Source organism: Orbicella franksi, chromosome 12, assembly GCF_964199315.1.
Source record: "Orbicella franksi chromosome 12, jaOrbFran1.1, whole genome shotgun sequence".
NCBI classification, from domain to species: domain Eukaryota; kingdom Metazoa; phylum Cnidaria; class Anthozoa; order Scleractinia; family Merulinidae; genus Orbicella; species Orbicella franksi.
Window position 1 is genome coordinate 7,046,765 of NC_138156.1, and position 23,226 is coordinate 7,069,990.

Sequence of the window (23,226 nt, forward strand, 5' to 3'; positions counted from 1 at the left end):
CAATGTCGAGCGATATAAGCCAGACTTTTCCTGACCCTTTCTTAGTCTCCTTCGCATATAATCGGCGCCAAAAGTAAAAATAGATCCGCATTGCGTACATGTGTGCTTACTGGTTTTTTCCAGCATACGAGTTATATTATTGGTTTTTGGCTTTCCTTTTTACAACAGCAGTCTTTTTTGTTTATTGTTTAAAAAAAAATTAAGAAAACTTTTTAAACTTCTCGTTGCCTAGTTCAAACCGAGAAAGGTTGCCCGATATGTTTTCCTGTCACCCGAAGACAAAAGCTAGTCTGCTTTACGCGACTCAGCGCCATGAGATCGAGTTCTGGCAGCCTTACGCGGGTTTTTGGACGACCAGTTGCGAAAGACCTAAAGAGAAATCTTTTTTTTTTTTTTTTACGAATTTAATAAGCCATCCGATGTGATTTGAAGTCGATTCAGTATGCGAAACAGCTAGGTCGCATAGTCCTTTTTTTTTTTTTGCTACGAGTTATTGCGTTCGACGTTAGGAGAACGCAATCATAATCTTGCGCAGGTGGAAAAAATCTCGATTTTGTAGTTGATCCAAATCGACGCCATCTTGGATTTATTTCGCACGAGCGGGGAGAGGGTCTGTCCGTTGTGACTATCACAGGCGGATCGTCGTGTTTTGGGTTGCCGAAAAGTGCGATGGAAAACAGCGTAGGCATCGGCTTAAAAGATTGTACTCTGACTGATAGTGCTTTCAAACTCAAAGAAAACGAACTGAGTCATTGTACTTGGTCTTCATTGTGCCTAATGACCCATTGTGGTCATCAAAATCGAAATGAATCGAGTCATTGTACTCGATGGCCATTGTGCCAAATGACCCATTGTGGTCATCACAAACTTAGTTTGAGTCATTGGACTCCAACTCAATGCAGTAAACAAGATCCTGATCAGGCTTCGGCAGATAGCCATTTGAACTGTAACTCTAACAATAGAGATAATTGTTATGATTTCTTTACTTCCAACCAAACCGTTTCCACTTATAAAGTTATTGATAACATGAAAACTAACTTTGTTTTTTAACTTTATCCACAGAATACATAGAGGGAGAGAAGCAAATAATGGCATGACATGACATGAAAAACTAACTTTGTTTTTTAACTTTATCCACAGAATACATAGAGGGAGAGAAGCAAATAATGGCCTCAGGTAACTTTTCCACAATGAAACTATTAGATATAGTGTGCGTTAAGTTGTCAGTTGACAATTCACAGTGCTTACAACTTTATATAAGAACTGACTGTTACTATATGTCCTTGTGTGTCCTTTGAGAAACCAGCAATAGCTTGCTGCAATAGCCCCAAACAGTTGATATGTTAATTGTATGCGGCTGATCCTAGCACAGCCAATGCTCCATTCAAAGATGTACTTGATTTTGACAAATAGGCCATTTGCAGCTAATCTTTTATGTGATTGAACTGGACAGCAGAAAAAATTCAACTCATTTTATTTTTTTCCTTGTTCAAAAAGAACTTGGCTTAATACTTATAAGTTATACCATGCTATTACTGCTATTAGCTAATTTTCTTGCAATCAAGTCAACTAAAATGTTTGTTTGCTCTGCAGCAGTAAACTGTGTTTTTAATGCTAACGTTTGTAAAACTGTAAAACGACATAAGCTTTTGTACAGGAACTTGCATTGCATTTACACTTTTTTTTTTTGCTAGGTGGTAAAGATGAAAACAAAAATGACATAGTGTGTTACATAAAAGATACATCCCCTATAAAAAAAAAGGAACACTCAGATATTTCAACTGCAGCCTACAAACCACTTCCTCTGGTGTGCAAAGGGCAGTCTGTTTTAGCCCTGAACGGAAAGCAGCATTTGATACTCTGGAAAAGCAGAGAAGCCCGGTAAAGCTGTCAAAATATGCAACCAGTAACAAATATGGCACAACAGACGTTGTCATTCAAAAGCATACCAATGTAGTGCCAACAGAAGCGCCAGACCTAGAATCTTTATATCAACAACAGACCACCTCTTATGCAACAATCAGTTCCCGACAAGACGTTGCACCAAACCAGTTGATCACAGTTAAAGCTAAATTACTTCAGCTGTCTGCTACCAAAAATATCATAATGCATGATTCAAAGCCTGTCAAGAAGCAAGAAGGAATGATTGTAGATACCACTGGTTACATGAAAGTTGTTTTGTGGGCAGAACACACTGGGAAACTTGAAGAAAGCAACACCTACATATTTACAAACCTGAGGCTCAAACAAAACAGGGATCTAAAGTACCTAAACACCCCTAAAGATGACAGTGGGGTATCAATTGAGCAAACAGAAGATTTTACTGATGCATTATATCGCATGGATGGCATTGAACTCCTGATCTCAAAGGAGGCTTGTGTTTCCCTAATTGGAGTACAGAGCACCACAAAGTCACACATCTGCTCCTCGTGCACTAGAAAATTCGTAGTTAGACCCATTGGTAAACTAGGTTATTGTGAACATTGTAAACTGACGCAAAAGCTTTCCGCAGACTTGACACAGTGGTCCGTGAAGTTGCACCTACAAGAAAAAGAGGAGGACAAACAAATCCTGCGACTATTTGCCTACAATCAAATTGTGCAACAAATGGCTGCGCTCTGTGACAAACCTCCATGCCTGAAGTCATGTTCAGAGGAGGAACTCAATGATGCACTACTTCTGTTAGATGAGATCATAATCTCTTACGATTCTCAGCAAAGGAAAGTCTCTGAAGTAAAATTACCTGCTCTAGAGTAGAGGATTCATTTTGACATAATAAATTTCTACCCCAGGGCAACTCTGCTAGTATGACCGTGCCTACTGAGTTACTGTTATCACAAATGTTTATTGATGCTCTTATAATTTACATTATAAAAAAATACTGTCGATGCAGGAACAATATTCCAGATATATAACTTACTGTTCTTGCAAGGAAATATTTTGAAGTTTATTTGATCTTCATAACAAAATGAACACGTTTTTGTAGATGTCAGGAATAATATTCCAGATATATGTAGAAGTTACTGTTATTGCAAGGAAATCTTTTGAAGAAGTTTATTGATCTTCATAAAAAATGAATACGTTTATTGATATGTTCATAATTGATATTATTAGAGAATTATCGTGATACTGAAAGGACATTTTTAATTGATTTTATTTTTTGGATTCATGCGTTTAAAATTGACATTATTGGAGACGATGCAGTACATGTAATTGCCAGAAAACCAATGTGAATATAATCAAATCAATTAAAGTAAAAGAAGTAATGATATTTTTCAAAATTCTGTTCTAGCTTTATTAGATATAAAGGCAGTCTTGTTCATCTTAAGTCGACGCTCGTGTAAGGATCAGCGTCAGAGCTGTATGATGTAACCTGTGAAACACTAATATTTAGAGTGTACCTGGGCTGAGTTGTTCAAAGCTGGGTTTACTCTAACCCATGGTTAATTACCATAGATACTAAAGGTTTCTGTTCAGAGTTAACCCAGTGATACTCAAAGACAGAGTTAAACTTGATCCAAGAAACACTGACTACTTTGAAAATAGTTCTTAACTAAAGACAAGAGAACAGTTTATTATTTCACTTCTTGTTTGTGTGTTAATAACTGTTTTTACACAGGACTAAGTTCAATCCCTCTAGCAAGGTGCTAGAAAAACACCATCCTATCCAACCTTTAAACTATCGAACGCACTTCACTATTAAATCTATGATTACTACTACTAGTTTTTATTTTTAATCTTTTCCCATCCCTACCCCCTTGCGTTTTAGCTGGTTCATATCCCACGCGAGGAGTTAATATTTCGCTAAGCTTGAGATCTCGACGAGCTTAAGACAAAACAGAGTATCTGTAAGCAGACTAAAGTCGCGTAACATCAAAACTTATGTTATTATCGGTTCCAAATCTGAATTAAGCACGTGTATTTCAGCGACAAAATTGGTTAAAAAAGGAAAGGAAAAAGACCAAGCTCTAAAAAAAACCTGGTGGATCCCAAAATCGAACTCGGGTCCTCTAGATCGTAACCATTGTACTCGTAACAAAACTTGCCCTAACAAAGCAAAATCATGCAAAGCATATTAGCCTTATCTCTAATTAGCTAACAAACATGCAAACTAGCTGACAGATATGTGACATATCAGTCTCGTACACGTACACTGACAAACTCCGCGGATGCCGACATAACGTACCACAGGCAAAGACCGTCAAATTTCGCTTACCATCCTAAAAAACGCTCCTATATCTTGCGTAACAGAAGAGGGGGAGGAGGATCGAGGCAAATCGTGATGGACGGAGGTGGAATGGAAGGACGTGTTTTCTGCCTCCCTACGGTACCCCTTCCCTGTTTACAACTGCAACGAAGGCTAACGTTCCCACACTACCTATTAAAGTTCTTCCAATGATACGACTGCCTCTTCGCGAGGAATTAGGGTCAAAACCCGATTAGACTACTTAACTTCTCAAGATTAACATAACGTGACCTTCTAAAAACAACAAACTCAGAAATATTACACGTATCAGATCAACAGTGAAGGGTTCTTTGTTAACAGTTTTAAATTTGATTGGTTATACTGACACAGGCGTGACGTTGATCACTTCTCATTTCTCGGAATCTGAAGTAATTGTCTCGAAACTGAGAGTCAACAGAGCGACGTGTCGCGATGGAATCCCTTTTGAAAAACCTCAAGAAGCATCTTACTTGCTCGATTTGTCTCGATATCTACAACAAACCCAAGACTATCTCATGTCTTCACACATTTTGCCTTGAGTGTCTGGCCAATCATGCAAGAGCGAGCCACAGACAAGGCAAGTTCAGATGCCCAGAGTGTCAGGCGCAAATCGATTTACCCGAAGGAAATAACTTCGACAAATTGCCGAGCAGTTTTTTCCACAACAGTCTGTTGGGTCTGCTTGCCGTCCGACGGAGTGGCGAGGGAAGCAGCATTACTTGTTCCCAGTGTAGGAAAAACAGCTCTCAGATGTACTATTGCTTTGACTGTGGACGATTTATGTGCCCAGACTGTTTCAGCGCGCATGAAGTGCTAAAGGCATCTTTCGAAGGGCACAGAGTTACACCAGTGAATAAGTTTCAACCAGAAGATTACGAAGCCTTAATGAAGCGACAACCATTCTGCTCGCAGGAGTTTCACGAGAAGGAAATTACCCGATTCTTCTGCTTCTCGTGTGAAGCTTGTGTTTGCCAAATTTGCATAGTCACGGATCACCAAAACCACAAGGTCGTTTTGCTCGACAAAGCAGCTCGTGACGAGAAACCCGACATCATGTCAGGCGCTGAAATGATCAAGGAAAAGTTAAGAGAGCTTGGTGAAGTGATTCGACAATTTGAAGAAACGGCTTCTGAGCTGGAAAGGAATGTCGCAACTGCTAAACGTGGAGTCGCGCAAGCTGCAGAGCAGATGATCGCAGAAATTCGTGAGCGCGAGCGAGAGGCCATTATCTCACTCGAGACGACACGCGTGACGAGACTCGAGAAAATTAACTCCGCTATACAAGAAACACAGTCACTGGTCAAACAAATGACGCAAGCGGTTGAGTTTGCTAATAATTTGGCCCAGAGAAGCTCAAGCTCGGATATCATGAGAAACAAGAAAACTTTGAAGCAGAGATTTGAAGAGCTTCGTGTTACTGAAGTTCCAAAACACGGCGAGACAGCATTCGTCAAGTTTTCCGCGGCTTCCCCTGTAGAAGGCTTGAAACTGGGTTTTATTGAGACTGTGGACATCGACAAGGCCGATGCAACTCGATCAAGGCTTGAAGGACTGGATCAAACTCTTCAGGCTGGTGTAGAAGCAGAGTTTACGTTAAGCCCCAAAACATCTGAAGGGAAGACGAGTAACCAGGCTGACCTTAAAGATCAAGTTGAAGTTTTGATAGAACCCGCTAAAGATGTCACCAATGTGATTGTGAACGAGAAAGAAGACGGTAATCTTCAAGTGAAGTTTACTCCAATAGTACCAGGCGCTTACAGCATTGAAGTGAAGATCAATGGCGACAAACTTCCGACCTGTCCTTTTAATACGCAGGTGAAAGAACGTGAGCTTGTTGTAGTTGGTAACTTGGACTTAAAATTCTTTCAAGAAAGCGAGCTCCAAAGACTATTGAATTGCTATTAACATGGAAGGCAATATTGCTGTTACAGATAACATTGGACACTTTGTTTACGTTTTCGATAAAGAAGGCAAGTGTTTAAGGAAAATTGGTGGCCATGGCACAAATTCTGGACAGTGTCAGTACCCAGGCGGCGTTTCTTTTTTCAACGACAAGGAGATTCTAATTGTAGACAGCAGGAATCATAGAATACAACACTTAAACATCGAGACAGGAACTGTTGTGAAGAGCTTTGGAAAGTATGGTGCAGGAAAGGGAGAGTTTCAGTATCCAGTTGATGTTTGTGTGGATGATAAAGGACGCATTGTTGTAGCCGAGTGGGGCAATAATAGGATACAGGTGATATCCAAGGAGAGTGAAACTCTTTCCATATTTGGAGACAGTGGTCCAGAGAAACTCAACCATCCAACTGGCTGCATTCCTTTCAAAAACATGACTTTTGTATCGGATAGAGACAATCACTGCATTAAGGTTTTTGATCAGTCAGGAACTTTTTTATACAAGTTTGGGAAACAAGGGAATCAAGACGGACAATTTAATAATCCGTACCTCATGCATGTAGATAGTTCCAATAATCTTCTTGTTTGTGATTACGAAAACGACCGAGTTCAGCAATTTTCTCTAGACGGTCGCTTCACTGGTAAAAGTATCGTTGTGTTACGAAGACCTGTTGGAATAACAGCAGCACCAGACGGAAGTATTCTCGTGACGAGTTATAGAGATAAGAAAGTATACATATTGAAGTAGATGTTTCAATTGTCGTTAGAGTATGAAATTCACGAACAATGTGTTTATTTGGTCTTTAAAAAATTGACTTCATGTTTCTATGGCGACGTAAACCTAGCCTGCGTTACAAGGTGTACAAAAGTCGTAATGTATAACAGGCCATATAGTTGTAAATTATACTCTTGCCTCAATCGGTATACGATTTGTTATCACACGTTTGTTGACGGGGGTTATTTAACATTCGGGCAAAAGAAATACGAGTGTATTCTTACATTTTTTCCTCTTCGAATGTTTTAGCAGAGAGGTTTTTAAACTCACTGTCTGATGGGTCCAAAATTAAATAGCAGATGAGCGTTGTCATATTAGCCGAGTTACCTTTACCTATATCTTTTGTCGATAGGTGCGACTTAAGGACTCGTATTATCTTGGATAAAAAGCATGCATAGCATCTCCTCTCTCTATAAGGATTTTCGAATAAAATCTTGAATAGACGAAGTTATATTCGATAAAGGTCAAGGACTCCGGGCTGAAAGTTCAAAGTTTATGAGTGTATTTATCTCCGCAGCCGTCAGGCTTCGCGTTTGAAATTGCACCGGAAGTCAGATATCCAATCGTGTAACCAATGAGAAAGGCGGGCTTAAAGACTGTTGTTTTACGACCAATCAGCAAAAAGTCCAGATTCTGGACTACGGGCAGACAACTTGCGAAGCAATTGTATCAGACGTTCTTTTTTTTCTTCTTCCCTCTGCTATTGAAAAAGAATGCCTGATCACAGGTGGTTGCTTTCCAAGATGGCGCCTGGTCAGGGGATGGTTTTCATCCCAGTTTTTCTACAACGTTTCGCGATTTAAAACACACGATTACAGTGCGACCAGCAATTACGAATTGCCTAGATTAGAGGGCCAGAAAGTGATTCGATACCCCGGAAATGAAAATTCGAATTCCCCTAGTATCGCACTCCCAGTGTCGCAATCCCAGTGTTGACCAGTTCAACAAAACAGGGATGGTTATCCACTTTGAGAAACGCACTGAGAAAGTAACTGACTGGTTGGCGTGTAAAAACTCGCCCAATTTAGTTGCTGTTTATTTTGAAAAGCCAGACATGCAACAACGAGGGATGGTGTGACTTGCCCGAAGCTATTCAACGAGTCGACAAAACTGTTGGTTTGTGGAAGGATTAAAACGACACGAGCTTCTCGACAAAGTAAACATAATGATCACAGCAGATCATGGCATGACTAAAACCTCTTGCAACAAAGTGATTGACCTTGATAAATATGCCGACCCAGAGAGTTACGATTTCTGGGATTCCTGGTTTAACATGTTGTTGGCGTCGAAAGCTGGAAAGATGGAGAATGTGTATAAGCGCCTTAAAAACGCATGTCATCTACAAAAATGAAGTTCCCGAATATTTGCACTTCAGGAGCAGCCCACGTTTTTCGCCACTTGTGGTCTTTCCTTCAGAGGGCTGGCTTATCAGTTCCAATAAAAGCCGGAGCGTAACAATGCCCAAAATGGTCAATGGACAAAACTCGCGCATGGCTTTAGTTGCAAGTGCAAGTCGATGTCCGCTGCATTCATTGTGCGCCGGCCTGCGTTCAAAGAGAACTTTGAGGGAAAACCTTTTGGATCCGTTAGTCTTGATACATTGTTGTGTAAAATATTTGGAATTCAGCCTCTGCCGAACAACGGTAGCTTAGTTACAACAGCAGACTTCTTAAGCGCCATGATATGGCCATGTGATGAGGGGCTGTATGACGGTTTTACATCGAGTCAAGTTTAACCGACCATGACAACCATGACGACAGCACGTCCAGCCCCCGAGGGTCTGGATCGGGTGCGTCAGCTGATAGCTGAGCCTCTAAGATCAGGCAGGCTCTCAGAGATAAAAACTGCCTTACACATTCTTTTACAACCAATATAAACTATACCTTTTAAACAATCGATCCTACTCTTTTGTATAGCCTGCTTATATTCTGCGTATACCTTATCTACGTTCTGCCATCCTTTTACGTGTTTATTGTTCATATATATATTTATATTTTTTCCTTTTGTACTTTTTTGATATTAATTAATATAATTGATATGTCGTGTCAATTGTTTGTACGTGCCAGTGACCAACAAAAAAGCCTATGCTACTTTGGTCACTGAGTACATTTCATTTTGGCTATTTACTGTTATATTTCTTTTCTCTTTTTAATTAATGTAGTTTTTGTAAATACTGTTAAAGTTATAAGTTTTGTAAACAGTGCAAAACAATAAAAATCTGAAATCAGTTGTCGCGCGCGGCCTCGCCTTGTGCCTTGTGCCGCAGCTTAATTTGCTTTTGTTGCTCGCGTTGTAATGAGTGATCACTTCTGTCGTCATATAACAATTATGAAGCGTACTTAATCATCTGCAGGTTAACTACGGAAACCAAGTCTAGAAAGCTCTGCTGGCAGGGCGCAAGAACACTGCAGAGTTAACGCTAAAACGCGCCCTTCCTTGCCTCTTACATTTTTGGTCCTTTTTTGATACTATTTAAAACAGAAACGGTTAAACATTCCATTGTGAGAAATGAAGTTTTAGACTGTATGGTCTGTTTTTGATGACTTGCTGTAGTTTGTTTCAGACGTCGTAGAAACTCTACTTCTGCCGTCATAAGCGCTGTTTTGTGAAGTTAGAATTTGCGTCCCCAAGGAAGAACTCAGTCATTCTCGGTTCTCAGTCAGTGTAGCACTGTTTGTAAATATTCTTAGAATTACTGACACTGTCATAAGAATAAAATCTGGACTTAATTCAACTATCTCATGTCCTCAACACTATGTGTTGTTTGTTTTTCCTGTTCGTCGGTGTACATTTTGTATGAGAAAAAGCCCTCCCCTTCAGTCCTCCGGGTGGTACACGCCTCCTCCAGTTTACATGTGTAAGATGTAGGGGATTTTGTGAATAAAAAAGCAGAGAAAGATTGGTACAAGTTCTAAGCCCAAAGGGTTATGGTTAAAGCTTTCTCTCCCCAGACCCCCCATTTAATTTTGATTGAAGGCCAGACTTTCCAATTTATCCATGTGAGATCTTAAGGGTTATTGCTCAGAAGAATGAACTGTGGATTATGACAGATCTTCTCATCATTGGTACATGTAATTTGATTAGAAAAATTCGTGCGTTGAATGTCACGTGTTCTGGAAAATAAATCAGGGCACTGGAACAAATCACTAGCGCACATTAATTAAATTCACACTTTAATTTTATCCAAGGAAAAATATATTCACCTGGCGATTAAAGCCCTGGCTCTCTTGCTTTACTGGCAGACCTACTTCTCGTTTTAGAAATTTGCGTTTCACTAAACGGATGACATAAAAACAAATTAGGAAGTAAATTTTAAAAATATTAAAAGAGCTTGAGAAGATTTAGGTTCAGGAGGGAATATCGCCTTTCTGTCAATAGATAGTTACATATTTAGGCTACCGGTACAAACGAACTGTCAAAACAACAGGTATTTTCTGATGCCAAGAAATCTGACAAGTTGATTTGTTCCTACATTAAACCTTGCCAATAAGGCCTGTTTGGAAGAGATATCGGGACAAGCAGAGTTATCGACGATCATGTTAGTAAACTGCCTTGTCTTCTTCGCCATACTTTTCTTTTCTGGGCTCAATTGTAAGCCTCAAACACTTCTTCTAATATCTCTGGACGGATTCCGGTGGGATTTTGCTGGAAAAGCTCATACACCATACTTGGAATTTCTCAAGAAAACTGGCGTCACTGTTCCATACGTCCGATCCGTCTTCCCAACAGTCACAATGCCAGGACACTACAGTATTGTAACGGGCCTCTACCCCGAAAGCCACGGCATTATAAGTAACACCATGTACGATCCGGTCCTCAACGCCCGATTTGGTGCCGTTCAAACGGATCCACGGTGGTGGAATGGTGCGGAACCAATATGGGTGACAAACCAAAAGCAAAAGGGAAACAGTGGTGTCTTATATTGGCCTGGGTACAACATTAAAAGTAAAGGCATGTATCCGAAATACAGGGAATACTCGCCTTCACCCATTGTTGACCAATTCAACAAAACAGGTAAGGTTATGGGCTTTGAGAAACGTGCTAAGAAAGTAATTGACTGGTTGACGGCTACAAACCCGCCCAATTTTGTTGCTGTTTATTTCGAAGAGCCAGACAAAACATGCCACCACGAGGGATGGTGTGACTTGCCCGAAGCTATTCAACGAGTCGACAAAACTGTTGGTTTGATTGTGGAAGGATTAAAACGACACGAGCTTCTCGACAAGGTAAACATAATAATCACAGCAGATCATGGCATGACTAACACCTCTTGTAACAAAGTGATTGACCTTGATAAATATGTCGACCCAGAGAATTACGATTTCTGGGATTCCTGGTTTAACATGTTGCTGGCGCCGAAAGCTGAAAAGATGGAGGATGTTTATAAACGCCTTAAAAACGTATGTCACCTACACGTTTATCACAAAAAATGAAGTTCCCGAATATTTGCACTTCAGGAACAACCCACGTATTTCGCCTCTTGTGGTCTTTCCTTCAGAGGGCTGGCTTGTAAGTTCTGAAAAGGGCCGGCGCGTAACAATGCCCAAAAATGGTCAATGGACAGAGCTCGCACACGGATTTAGTGGCAAGTGCAAGTCGATGTCCGCTGCATTCATTGCGCGCGGACCTGCATTCAAGGAGAACTTTGAGGGAAAACCTTTTGGATCCGTTAGTCTGTATCCATTGATGTGTAAAATCTTAGGAATGCAGCCTCTTCCGAACAACGGTAGCTTAGTTCCAACAGTAGACTTGTTGGCGCCATGATATGGCGATGTGATGAGGGGCTGTGTGAGGGCTTTACGTTGAGACGAGTTTGACCTGAATCGGGTGCGTTAGCTGATAGCTGAGCCTGCGAGGAAGATCTTATACTCTGCGGCAGGAGCATAAGCGAAAGCGCAAAAGCGCGGAAGACGAGTCGGTAAGCGAAGCGAGCTGGCCAAAATGAGAGCCTGCACGGGCGCCATCGCTAGCTTAATGAGTCAAATTATTAGACATACTAAATAAGGAAAAAAATCAACAAACATTTACAGCAAATTACACGTGTGGCTGTTTTACAGGCTTTTGTTTCCACCTGCACTCGACTCTAAATTTCGTTACCATGGATCGTGGGATAAGGTTAAAGAAAGTTGCGAACATGAACAAAGCGTGTCAAGCGTTTCCGGACTTGTAACTGTCCTTTTATTGTTGAATATGGGACTGGAAGATCTGATCGCGTATCAACGGAGCTGACCGGCCCCCAGATACGGAAATTAAGTAATTTTTCGAGCAACGACTCTTAAGAGAAAACATTACAAAATAATGCTGTTGATGCGATTTCCAAATCTCGTAAATAGAGTTTCTAGTTAGTTAATTTTTATGAATCTCTGTGTGATTAGACGCCAGACCAGGGGTCTGTAGGCTGTCAAGTGGTTTCTACAGAGCGTCGGCAGGTGCCAGGCGTCAAGTCAGAGCCCTAAGAAGAAGCGAAAACCACTTCAGCACTTGAAAGGCGTTAAATCACTTCGGTATAGGCAGAGATAGTTTTAAGCTCCATTCAAACATGTACTTAAGCCTAGAACGAGTAAAATATGATAAAAAAGGTCGATAAACAACCGGTAAAAGAGCTCTAATTTACTCCTGCTTTCTCTCATAAGATGCAGGTCGTCACATGAGCGCGCTCTTAAATAAAGGGCATGCGCAATTTAATTCTCGTCCAAGATTGAAAAAGCCAGTCTGATAGCAGGCTCGATTTCTAGCCGTGTTGGGAGTGCGGTTGTTTATCCGTGGTGTCGAGCAAGGAACGTGGGCTCACAAAACGGCTGTGAATCGAGTCTAGTCTGATCGAGGATTGCTAGAAAACCTACCGTACAACCCATGATGAAATTTTCACAGTTGATTTGTAGGCGTGAATCGCGCTTAGAGCCAAAATTTAATAAAAATCTGTGAAACCGATTTTGAGCTAGTTTTGATTTCACCTTTTCTTAGTTTGCGAAAAATCTGTCTTACAGATTTTTATTTTACTTTGTATGAATGTTAAATCAGAGGCAATTTCTAATTCCTGAAATTTTGAAGTGGGGTCATATTGGTAGATTTTAAGGAAAACGTCATTTAACCTACTTGTGCCCAGTCTCTCCTTAGGAACTCGGTCGTTCATTTTGGCCATTTGTTGACGTTTAAAACGGATTCCCCCAAAGTTCGAGCATTAAGTGCAAAAATTATTTACATAAAATCTACTCATACCACGGTAATTTTTGGAATACTATTTAAAAGAACTCACTTTCGTTCATTTCTCTAAGTGACCCCGCGATTAAATTTTCAAGCATTCTTGAGAAAGTTAACGTCAAACCTAGTAAGAATGCTTAAAGCGTGTGTTATTGTGTTTGGATAACTTCAAATTTAATTTTGCCTCATAAGTTCTTCTTAACTGTATTCAAAATATTACGATGCCATGATTTTTTTTGGTAACTTAATTTTTGCCATTATTGCTCGAATGTTCTGCGGAAATCACCTTAAATTTTTCAAGTTTCACATGGAACGATAAAAAAACTTAGGCAAACAGTAAATAGAGAAATTAAAGGAAAACATCTTGGAACATTTTTCAAAAGAATTAGAAGTTGGACTGTTATCATTTGTATCTGCTTGTATCTGCCGAAAACGCCACAGTAGACTCTTTCTTTGTCTTTTAGGTTTCAAGGCTTGTAAGCTAGCTACTTTGTATGACATTTGCCTTGCCAAGAACGACATAGACTGAATCGAACTCGGGTCCAATGCGTAGAGTGCAACCACTGCGCCCGTGAGAAAAGATGCCTTTTGAGAGTAAATTAAGACAAAGCATACAGTACCAGGCTTATCCAAAATTAGCGACATTAGCTAACAAATATGTGACATAGCAGTCTCGTGAACTGAAAAACTCCTCACACGCCAATATAGCGAGCCACACAAAGACCTTCAAATTTCGTTTATCATCCTCAGAAACGTTAGCACGCTGCCTATTAGGTGGTTTTATAAAATGAGAGCCTATTGGTGATGAATTAGGGTCAAAACCTGATTAGATTAACGGATAAAATTCTAAAGATTAATATAGCGTAACCTCCAAAAAACAACAAACCCAGCAGTCATGCATTAACTTATCGTATTACACGCATCAGATCAGCAGTAAAGGGTTCTTTGTTAACAGTCTGATTGGTTATACTGACACAGTCGTGACGTTGATCAATTCTAATTTCTCGGAATCTGAAGTAATTGTCTCGCAACTGAGAGTCAACTGAGCGACGCGTCGCGATGGAGTCCCTTTTGAAAAACCTCAAGAAGCATCTTACTTGCTCGATTTGTCTCGATATCTACAACAAACCCAAGACTATCTCATGTCTTCACACATTTTGCCTTGAGTGTCTGGCGAATCATGCAAGAGCGAGCCACAGACAAGGCAAGTTCAGATGCCCAGAGTGTCAGGCGCAAATCGATTTACCCGAAGGAAATAACTTCGACAGGTTGCCGAGCAGTTTTTTCCACAACAGTCTGTTGAGTCTTCTTGCCGTCCGACGGAGTGGCGAGGGAAGCAGCAATACTTGTTCCCAGTGTAGGAAGAACAGTTCTCAGGTGTACTATTGCTTTGACTGTGGACGATTTATGTGCCCAGACTGTTTCAACGCACATGAAGTACTGAAAGCATCTTTCGAAGGACACAGAGTTACACCAGTCAATGAGTTTAAAGCAGAGGATTACGAGGCGTTGCTGAGGCGACAACCATTCTGCTCGCAGGAGTTTCACGAGAAGGAAATTACCCGATTCTTCTGCTTCTCGTGTAAAGCTTGTGTTTGCCAAATTTGCATAGTCACGGATCACCAAAACCACAAGGTCGTTTTGCTCGACAAAGCAGCTCGTGACGAGAAACCCGACATCATGTCAGGCGCTGAAATGATCAAGGAAAAGTTAAGAGAGCTTGGTGAAGTGATTCGACAATTTGAAGAAACGGCTTCTGAGCTGGAAAAGAATGTCGCAACTGCTAAACGTGGAGTCTCGCAAGCTGCAGAGCAGATGATCGCAGAAATTCGTGAGCGCGAGCGAGAGGCCATTATCTCACTCGACACGACACGCGTAACGCGAATCGAGAAAATTAACTCCGCTATACAAGAAGCACAGTCTCTGGTCAAACAAATGACGCAAGCGGTTGAGTTTGCTAATAATTTGGCCCAGAGAAGCTCAAGCTCGGATATCATGAGAAACAAGAAAACTTTGAAGCAGAGATTTGAAGAGCTTCGTGTTACTGAAGTTCCAAAACACGGCGAGACAGCATTCGTCAAGTTTTCCGCGGCTTCCCCTGCAGAAGGCTTGAAACTGGGTTTTATTGAGACTGTGGACATCGAAAAGGCCGATGCAACTCGATCAAGGCTTGAAGAACTGGATCAAACTTTTCAGGCTGGTGTAGAAGCAGAGTTTACGTTATACCCCAAAACATCTGAAGGGAAGACGAGTAACCAGGCTGACCTTAAAGATCAAGTTGGAGTAGTGATAGAACCCGCTAAAGATGTCACCAATGCGATTGCTAGCGAGACAGAAGACGGCAATCTTCAAGTGAAGTTTACTCCGATAGTACCGGGCGCTTACAGCATTGAAGTGAAGATCAATGGCGACAAACTTCCGACCTGTCCTTTTAATACGCAGGTGAAAGAACGCGAGCTTGTTGTAGTCGGTAACCTGGACTTAAAATTCTTTCAAGAAAACCAGCTGGAAAGGCTGTATGGAATTGCTATTAACATGGAAGGCAATATTGCTGTTACAGATAACCTTGGACACTTTGTTTACGTTTTCGATAAAGAAGGCAAGTGTTTAAGGAAAATTGGTGGCCTAGGCAGAAAGTCTGGACAATTTCAGCACCCACAAGGCCTTTTCTTTTTCAGCAATGACGAGGTTCTAATTGCAGACAACGGGAATCATAGAATACAACACTTAAACATCGAGACAGGAACTGTTGTGAAAACCTTTGGAAAACGTGGTGCAGGAAAAGGAGAGTTTCAGAGTCCAAGGGATGTTTGTATGGATGATGAAGGACGCATTGTTGTAGCCGAGTGGGGCAATAATAGGATACAGGTGATATCCAAGGAGGGCGAAACTCATTCCATATTTGGAGACAATGGTCCAGAGAAACTCAACCATCCGGTTGGCTGCATTCCTTTCAAAAATATGATTTTCGTTTCAGATAGAGACAATTACTGCGTTAAAGCTTTTGATCAGTCAGGAACCTTTTTGTACAAGTTTGGTAAACAAGGGAATCGAGACGGACAATTTAATGGGCCGAGGCTCATGCATGTAGACAGTTCTAATAATCTTCTTGTATGTGATAAAGCAAACAACCGAGTTCAGCAATTTTCTTTAGACGGTCGCTTCACAGGTAAAAGTAACGCTGTTTTAGGAGAACCTATGGGAATAGCAACAGCACCAGACGGAAGTATTATCGTGACTAGTTTTACAGAAAAGAAAGTATACATATTGAAGTAGATGGTTCAATCGTTAGTGTGTAGAAAAATTCTTGATGTCTTACATGTAAGACGGGCGATCTCTCAGATAACAATGTGTCTATTTGGTCTTTAAATATATGACGTCATGTTTCTATGATAACCTAGCCCTCACCTGCGTTAAAGGTGAATAACAGACCAATAGTGTATTTAATTATATCCGTGTTTTTGTCAGTATCTGATTTGTTATCACATATTTGTTGACGGGGGTAATGTAACATTCGGGCAATGAAGGAAATACGAGCGTATTCTTACTTTCTTCTTAGAATTTTTTAGCAGAGAGGTTTCACTGAATCCAAACTTAAATAGCGGATAAGTGTTACCATGTTAGCTGAGTTACTTTTACCTGCATCTTTTGTCGATAGGTGTGACATAAGGACTCCTATTAGCGTGGTACGCGGGTTTTTCTTCTCTTTCCCCACCCCAGAAAAAAATAAACTAGGTGAACTCGCAATGTACATTTCTTTCAATACGTTAGTGACATCAAGTTTTCAGTAAATTAATTTCTGATAATTTATGTGATATTTTTTAGTGTCTTTAGGTGAGGCATAGTCTTATAATTTATCTTTGTAGCGTAAGAAGTACTGAAGGAAACTGTTATCTCTTGTAATTCTGGAAAGACTCATTGTTTTTATTCCGTGTCAGAAAAACTCAAAAATGAACGTTTTCATATTGTAAAATTCACTTGTTTAAACTTTTGTTCCCTAAAAGCGAAAGCCGGAAGGACGAGCGAGTCTGACTTGGCGAGCTAACCTGCACTTTCTTTTTGCTACCGAGAAAGCAAGGGGAAAAAGGTAGTAATGATTGATGATCAGCCTTTTAGACGTGCAACTCAATTCTCTTGTTATTACATTTTGAAAATCTCTAAAAATATTAAATGGCTTTCATTAGTATTGAGTCTCAGATTTCGCTTTCGCTTACTTTAAGTAGTTCTAGAGATTTGACGATGTGATTTGTTTTACTAGTATGTGATGTCAATAAAAAGTGGCTCTGTTAGTTAGTGAATTATTGGAAGCTTATAGGATTTGCCAATCTCGTGCCCAGGGCCTTCGTAATATTTCTTTCTAGAACGGCACCTGGGGCCCGTTTCTCGAAAGCCCCGGAAACTTTTCGGGCCCTCAAAACTATTTTTAGTTCATCTGTTTCTATAAACGATGGAGTGTATACACCTGAAACTTCTTGTATGAAGGGAACCTCTGTTTATTTTAAGAATATGTGAAAAAAAAAAAAATAAAAAAAATAAAAAATAAAAAATAAAAAATAAAAAATAAAAAATAAAAAATAAAAAATAAAAAATAAAAAATAAAAAATAAAAAATAAAAAATAAAAAATAAAAAATAAAAAATAAAAAATAAAAAATAAAAAATAAAAATAAAAAATAACAGCACTGTTATCATGTAAGTTTTAAGTTTTTGTTATGGCTTTCCGGGTGCGAAAACGTTTTGGGACCTTCGAGAAACGGCCCCCTTGTCTCGAGAGGAACCGCCCTCGAACAGTGAGACCGAGAAGATCCTGGGCACGAGGTTGCTCTTTCTGTGACAAGAGAGTACAGCAACTCATATAAAACGAGGCTTCAAATGATGCATTGAAAGAAGAACTTTATTGAGCATGAAAACCGCTAAAGCAGTCATAACGATGAACTATCATACGTGGGATTCCAACATCTTAAGCCTGGTTCACAGTCGTGTTTAAATTAATCCCGCGGTGTCGTGTTAAGCTCTTAGTAGAAGACTTAGTGCCCATAACATGCGAAAACACGAGACATTTTTCAAATATTGCTTCGATCTTGGCACCCATCCACGTTTCCTACGACGTTCCGCGATTTAAAACAATTCGTGTTCACGCTGTTACCAGATTAGAGTCGGAAACTGTCCGGGTCCATCCGCGAGGATTGTCCGAAGCACGAAATATGCTTTCCCGAAGGTTGCAAAAATTTCTTGTCAAGGATTGTACACAGCCTTCACCGCGAGACTGCTATCAGTCGAAAAGGCAAGATCGAAAGCAAGTCCTTTGAAAAGTATCAAGATGATTCTGCATAAAGACACCCCGACCAAATTCTAGTTACACTACACCTATCTTTAGAACCAGTATCAGTAACAACAAAGAAAAAAAACAAAATGGAAAAGTGAGCGGCCTGCACCACAGAGATAACAAACCTCGCGCAAAGGTTCGGAACTTCAGGGAAAAGACCCTAGTCCAGCAAATCAAGAAAAATAACTATTTTACCTGGTAGCTCACATAAATCGTTTCCTTTGCAGCCGCTCGGGCCAAGGTCACGCAACACTTCCGGTGCATTGCGTTACTTCGCTTTGAGTGGCTCCGAAGGTAACTGACACAAATCAAGATCAAAGAGTCGTTCCTATTTGCTTGTCTAAACTTGACGATCTGTGATATTTTTACAAGCCACTAACTCAGAATTCAAATACTTATAGCGACCAGCGCCACGAGTCAACCATATCACATATAAATTGCCAAACGACACATTTCTCTCACTGATACTCCCATATCTGCGCGGGTGCACACTTTTCCATTTTTGTTACAGCGCAAAACGGTGTTTTTGACACCAGATTCAGATAACTATTCGTTCAAAACACTACAAGCCTTCTAACAATAAGAGATGCAGCCCTCCGGCGACAGGTTTTATTTGAACAAGAACCTAACTATAGAGGGTTTCACTTTCTTGAGTTTTAAGGAGGAAAAGCCTCATTTCTAACAGTCTTTAAGACAACACCTCGTCTTTAATTTGACAACCCTGAAGACCAGACCTGGAAAACTATTTCCAGTATTAACCAAAACAAATATTCGTAATAACTTGCTTTGCGGACCGACAGAGTGCTATTCTGATGACGTTTGTAAGCAATCACGTGGTTTAACATTTTCTGAGCTATATGATTGGTCCCTAAAACTTGTGCAACGCGCTTAAACCAATCAACACGGATTAAGCTTACGCGACATTCCCGCGCTTATCACAGGTCACGTGATCCTGTTTCGAGTTCTTATTAGTTCGCTGCACTTCTTACGTCCAGAACAACTGTTTTCAGTATTAACCCGTTGAAAAACCACCATGAGTACAATAAAACAGGTAGAATCATGAAAAGAAACAAACGAATTGTAACGCAATAACGAATACAGAAGCAAATTTCATAAACCCCAACGCCGAAAATGCAAAGCGTTTTACTTAAATGAAAACAAAAACTTAAATTTACGACAAACGGAAACCTATAACGCATTGAATCACGACAAAGTTAGAAGTGAAGTTGTCAACAAACCATGAGGTTCTATCGCATTTACCTCCAAAAATATTCTCCAAAACTTGAAAACCCACTAACAGTAATTTAAATTTGCATGAAACTGCCGGAAAAATTCCTACCAAAAGCTTTAAAAAACAAACAAGCAATCGAAGTGTATATTGTGTATAATATAGAATAAAATTTTAGTGCGTATGACGATTGAGAATAGAACACAAGTGAACCAAACTTAAGGCAGCGACTGAAAAGCAGTCTTTCAAATATATGCTACGCTAGGAAAACAAAATTGAACAAAAGTACATTTAATATTCGTTGCCGGTGTCTTGCGAAGATTCTTCAGCGGTTTGTACTTATCTTTGAATATAAATGGATCAAATAACAATTATTTTACCAAATTCCACTAAAATATGTTTTTGGCAAATTTTAACTTCATATAATTTTTCTACTATGAGGTGTTAAACTGGGATAATGATTTTGTTTTTTCTTAAATTCTATAACCTATAATATTTACAACGTTACTGTAACTTGATGATCCTATGAGAAATTCAACATGTGCACGTTTTATATTAAAAAACCTCTTTGCCTGACCTTGCAATTAAGTTAATTCCATTTAAAAATTATGTATTTTGGACTGGTGAAACAAGTCCGCAAGAACAAATTAACATTTCTATATATATGTCTCTGTTTTGCGTTCCATCGCACGTGTGTATTAGATTTGAAATATTTCCTAGATTCTGAATCTTTCTTTTTAAATTGGAATAATTATTTTGCCATTCCCAGCAGAACTGTATATCCTTTTCCTTGGGAAGATAAGCCGCATTTTTTTTGTATATGTTGTGTATTCTTAATTTTTCGACATATAAGTGACAAAATGCAGTTCCAAGGCGACCCGGTGGCGAGGAAACACAGAAAAAAATTAATTCATTAACATATTTCTTTCCATCAAAAAATTATTCCAGAAAATCAATCAATCAAATATAAAAACACGATTATAGATATCAATTTTTCAGAAATTTCATTCGTAAAATCTACGAATGCGAATATATAATTATGATACAATGTAGCAGCTTTTTCCTCGCGTTTCCTGCCAGGACAGCGCCGTCAAACTGCAGAGGAATGAACCTCACAAACATTGTGCGATTATTCTTGTACTTCTTTCAAGCTCCGTTCCATAAAACGTCAAAACACAAGTGAAACTACAAAAAATTAATGTCAAGAAAAACGAAGAAAAATATCTTTTAAACTGTGATAAAAATAATTTGAGTTTTAAACGTTCAGTGAAACAGAGCTTTCAATACCGCATGGCATTAACTCCTTAAATTAACCTTGAACCTCTAAGAGTGATCAACATACGATTTCTCATTAAAATAACAATACAAAATCAAGCATTCATGTGACGAGAATTCAGGACTTGATCACTAAAGAGAACGATATCGATTGCCATTATAGCCAAACATATTCTCCCAACTAATGCTATGAAAAATGTATGGAGATATGTTAGGAGAAAATACACCTTGACAACAGGATAAAAGAATTAAACAAAGAGGTGCGTAAGCTACGGAAAACATCCTGATTTAATTTATAAATACGACTTGGTGTGTTTTGAAACCAATGGCAAAACAAGAAAATTTACTTTAGAACGAATTTGAGTTAAATGTAAAATAAGTGAGGACAATTGCGTTTTATGTAAGATTTCTTCTTTTTTTACAGTCGAATGCGCCGTCTTCTATCACTTGAAAACATTTTTTTTTAAATTATTAACGCTTTTGTAAAATCTTAATGTTGATTTTCAAACTCCCTGGCCAGTTGAAAACTAAGTCAAGAATCACTCCAAATGTAGGAATTTCGTGAAAAGCAGAGATTTCAAATCACGTCACTAAATTCTTCAAAAAGATGTAGATCCGAGATTACCAAACAAAATTTCACAGCACGTGTGGTTGTCAGCTCTATTACTGGCCAAGGAGTTTCAACAAAATCAACAGAAAGTTCTACGAAAAGCTGTCAAACACCAGTCAGTCATTCAAAAAGATTACGACGGACTTCGCCGAAAAATGTAAATTAAGTGAACAAAATCGTTTATGGCATGGCGTTTTTAACGATAACAATTTGTCGGGAGATCCTGAAGTTTGACTTCACTCTGCGACTTATGAATTAATAATAACTGACTATGATGTAGGAAAAAAAAATCCGTTTTACGTTAACGAAAGAATCTCAGTTTAGACTCACTGCACATTCGAGTTTCGAAAAATTACTCTAATCCGTGTTATACATATTTATATATATCTATATATTTTTTGCAGACATTTTGCTGCTCAACTTTAATTTAATTACCGCTCGCTCGTACCCAGGCCCACATTTCTTCAGGGGAATGTACTAAAATTCTTAATCTAACGAAGGAAACTGGAAAAGTTTACCTAAGCTAACTTGAAATACCATTAACCTAACCAAACTATTAAAACCCCAAGCATGAACCTGAAAAGTGCACAAACTAACTTTGCCGCTGGTATTTCCGTGCATGCTTAATATAAATTGTTACGAAAGAGCAAAAACCTAACAGATTCGGTGAATGGTGGGTACAACCTTTCACGATTTTTACAACGACCTAATAATAAACTAGTTTATTCTGCTATACAGCGTCAAGATGACACTAAATTTTTGTTATTAAGTAATATTCATCACCTGGAAGATTGCTTTCCAGTGGTGTCATTATCCCTGTAATTACTTGAAGTATTTTCCATTCTTTTATGTGACTGCTGTAACTGTTCACCTTTGGCTCAAACTTTGTACTACTCTCCCTCCCTAGGGACTGGAACCAGTCAGGTGCTCCGGACTCAGCCCATTCCTTTCCGCGTCGCCGTTCAATTCCTTGACGCCGTTGGTCACAATACTGATAGGACTTCCCGCCATGCATCTTGGGTGCACAGGGGAGCCAATGGGACCCAAAGGATTGGCACCATTGCTGACGGCAACCGCTGCTGCGGCAACAGCGGGAGCAACGGTTGGAGCCGTAGGAGATATTGAGGAGCTTGGGGAGAAGGCTAGCTTCAGGGTATAGGAACCTCCTCCTGACGAAAATAAACATGAGTTACCAAACGTACTTGTGATAAACCTCCCCAAAGATGCTTCCCTAAGCCCACCATATTTGAAAATACCCAAAACCTTTCGATAATAGCCCCTCCCAAAATATAAGTAGATTGTTCTTTCAGAACTGATGTCAATTCTCTATTTTCTAACTCCCCATAATTCACTCTGTTTGCCCTCCAAATTTTGCATAAACTATTGTTGTAAAATGCTCTCGGGAACATGCAGACCTCCAAGAGCATTTAAACATAATAGTTTATGGAAAATTTGGCGGGTAGGGGGTGAAGAATGAATTATGGGGAATTGGATGGTAGAGAATTGCCATTATCTCTGAAAGAACAATCTACTTCAGATTATAAGGAACCTTACTGTTGATGTTCAGAGAGGTGCACCTTCTTCTAGTTTTGCTGGCTTTAGAGTTCTCTTTTAAGACCACTTTCCAAATAATCGCGCAAAATTCCCTCCAAATACAACCAATCATTTCAAGAACGCACAATTCCTGCC

General features: G+C 39.5%; 3 protein-coding genes and 3 pseudogenes across 3 annotated transcripts in view; 5 read left to right on the forward strand and 1 right to left on the reverse strand.

Annotated features, from left to right (window-relative positions):
* Positions 1-532: 532 nt before the first annotated feature.
* LOC145463502 (uncharacterized) lies at positions 533-3,738 on the forward strand. The gene is made up of 2 exons (XM_081447252.1): positions 533-1,176; positions 1,695-3,738. Exon 2 carries the CDS (start codon positions 2,107-2,109, stop codon positions 2,755-2,757), a length of 651 nt encoding a protein of 216 aa, XP_081303378.1. The 5' UTR covers positions 533-1,176; positions 1,695-2,106; the 3' UTR covers positions 2,758-3,738.
* Positions 3,739-4,055: 317 nt separating this feature from the next.
* On the forward strand, positions 4,056-6,978 carry LOC145463491 (E3 ubiquitin-protein ligase TRIM45-like; annotated as a pseudogene).
* A 95-nt stretch (positions 6,979-7,073) lies between these two features.
* LOC145463492 (ectonucleotide pyrophosphatase/phosphodiesterase family member 5-like) lies at positions 7,074-8,936 on the forward strand (annotated as a pseudogene).
* A 1,400-nt stretch (positions 8,937-10,336) lies between these two features.
* Positions 10,337-13,123, forward strand: LOC145463430 (ectonucleotide pyrophosphatase/phosphodiesterase family member 5-like; annotated as a pseudogene).
* Positions 13,124-13,395: 272 nt separating this feature from the next.
* Positions 13,396-16,840, forward strand: LOC145462890 (E3 ubiquitin-protein ligase TRIM45-like). The gene has a single exon (XM_081446539.1). The coding sequence runs from the start codon at positions 14,160-14,162 to the stop codon at positions 16,374-16,376; it is 2,217 nt and encodes a 738-aa protein (XP_081302665.1). The 5' UTR covers positions 13,396-14,159; the 3' UTR covers positions 16,377-16,840.
* Positions 16,841-20,709: 3,869 nt separating this feature from the next.
* The window catches only part of LOC145463463 (heterogeneous nuclear ribonucleoprotein L-like), a 29,118-nt gene continuing 26,601 nt past the window's right edge, over positions 20,710-23,226 (reverse strand). The window contains exon 22 of the mRNA XM_081447217.1: positions 20,710-22,706. Within this exon, the coding sequence (XP_081303343.1) occupies positions 22,441-22,706 (266 nt within the window). The 3' untranslated portion in view covers positions 20,710-22,440. The remainder of the gene's footprint in view (positions 22,707-23,226) is intronic.

Excerpts from the sequence above, each read along its gene's own strand:
- LOC145463502 (XM_081447252.1), top strand. The coding sequence starts at position 2,107 with ATGCATGATTCAAAGCCTGTCAAGAAGCAAGAAGGAATGATTGTAGAT.
- LOC145462890 (XM_081446539.1), top strand. The coding sequence starts at position 14,160 with ATGGAGTCCCTTTTGAAAAACCTCAAGAAGCATCTTACTTGCTCGATT.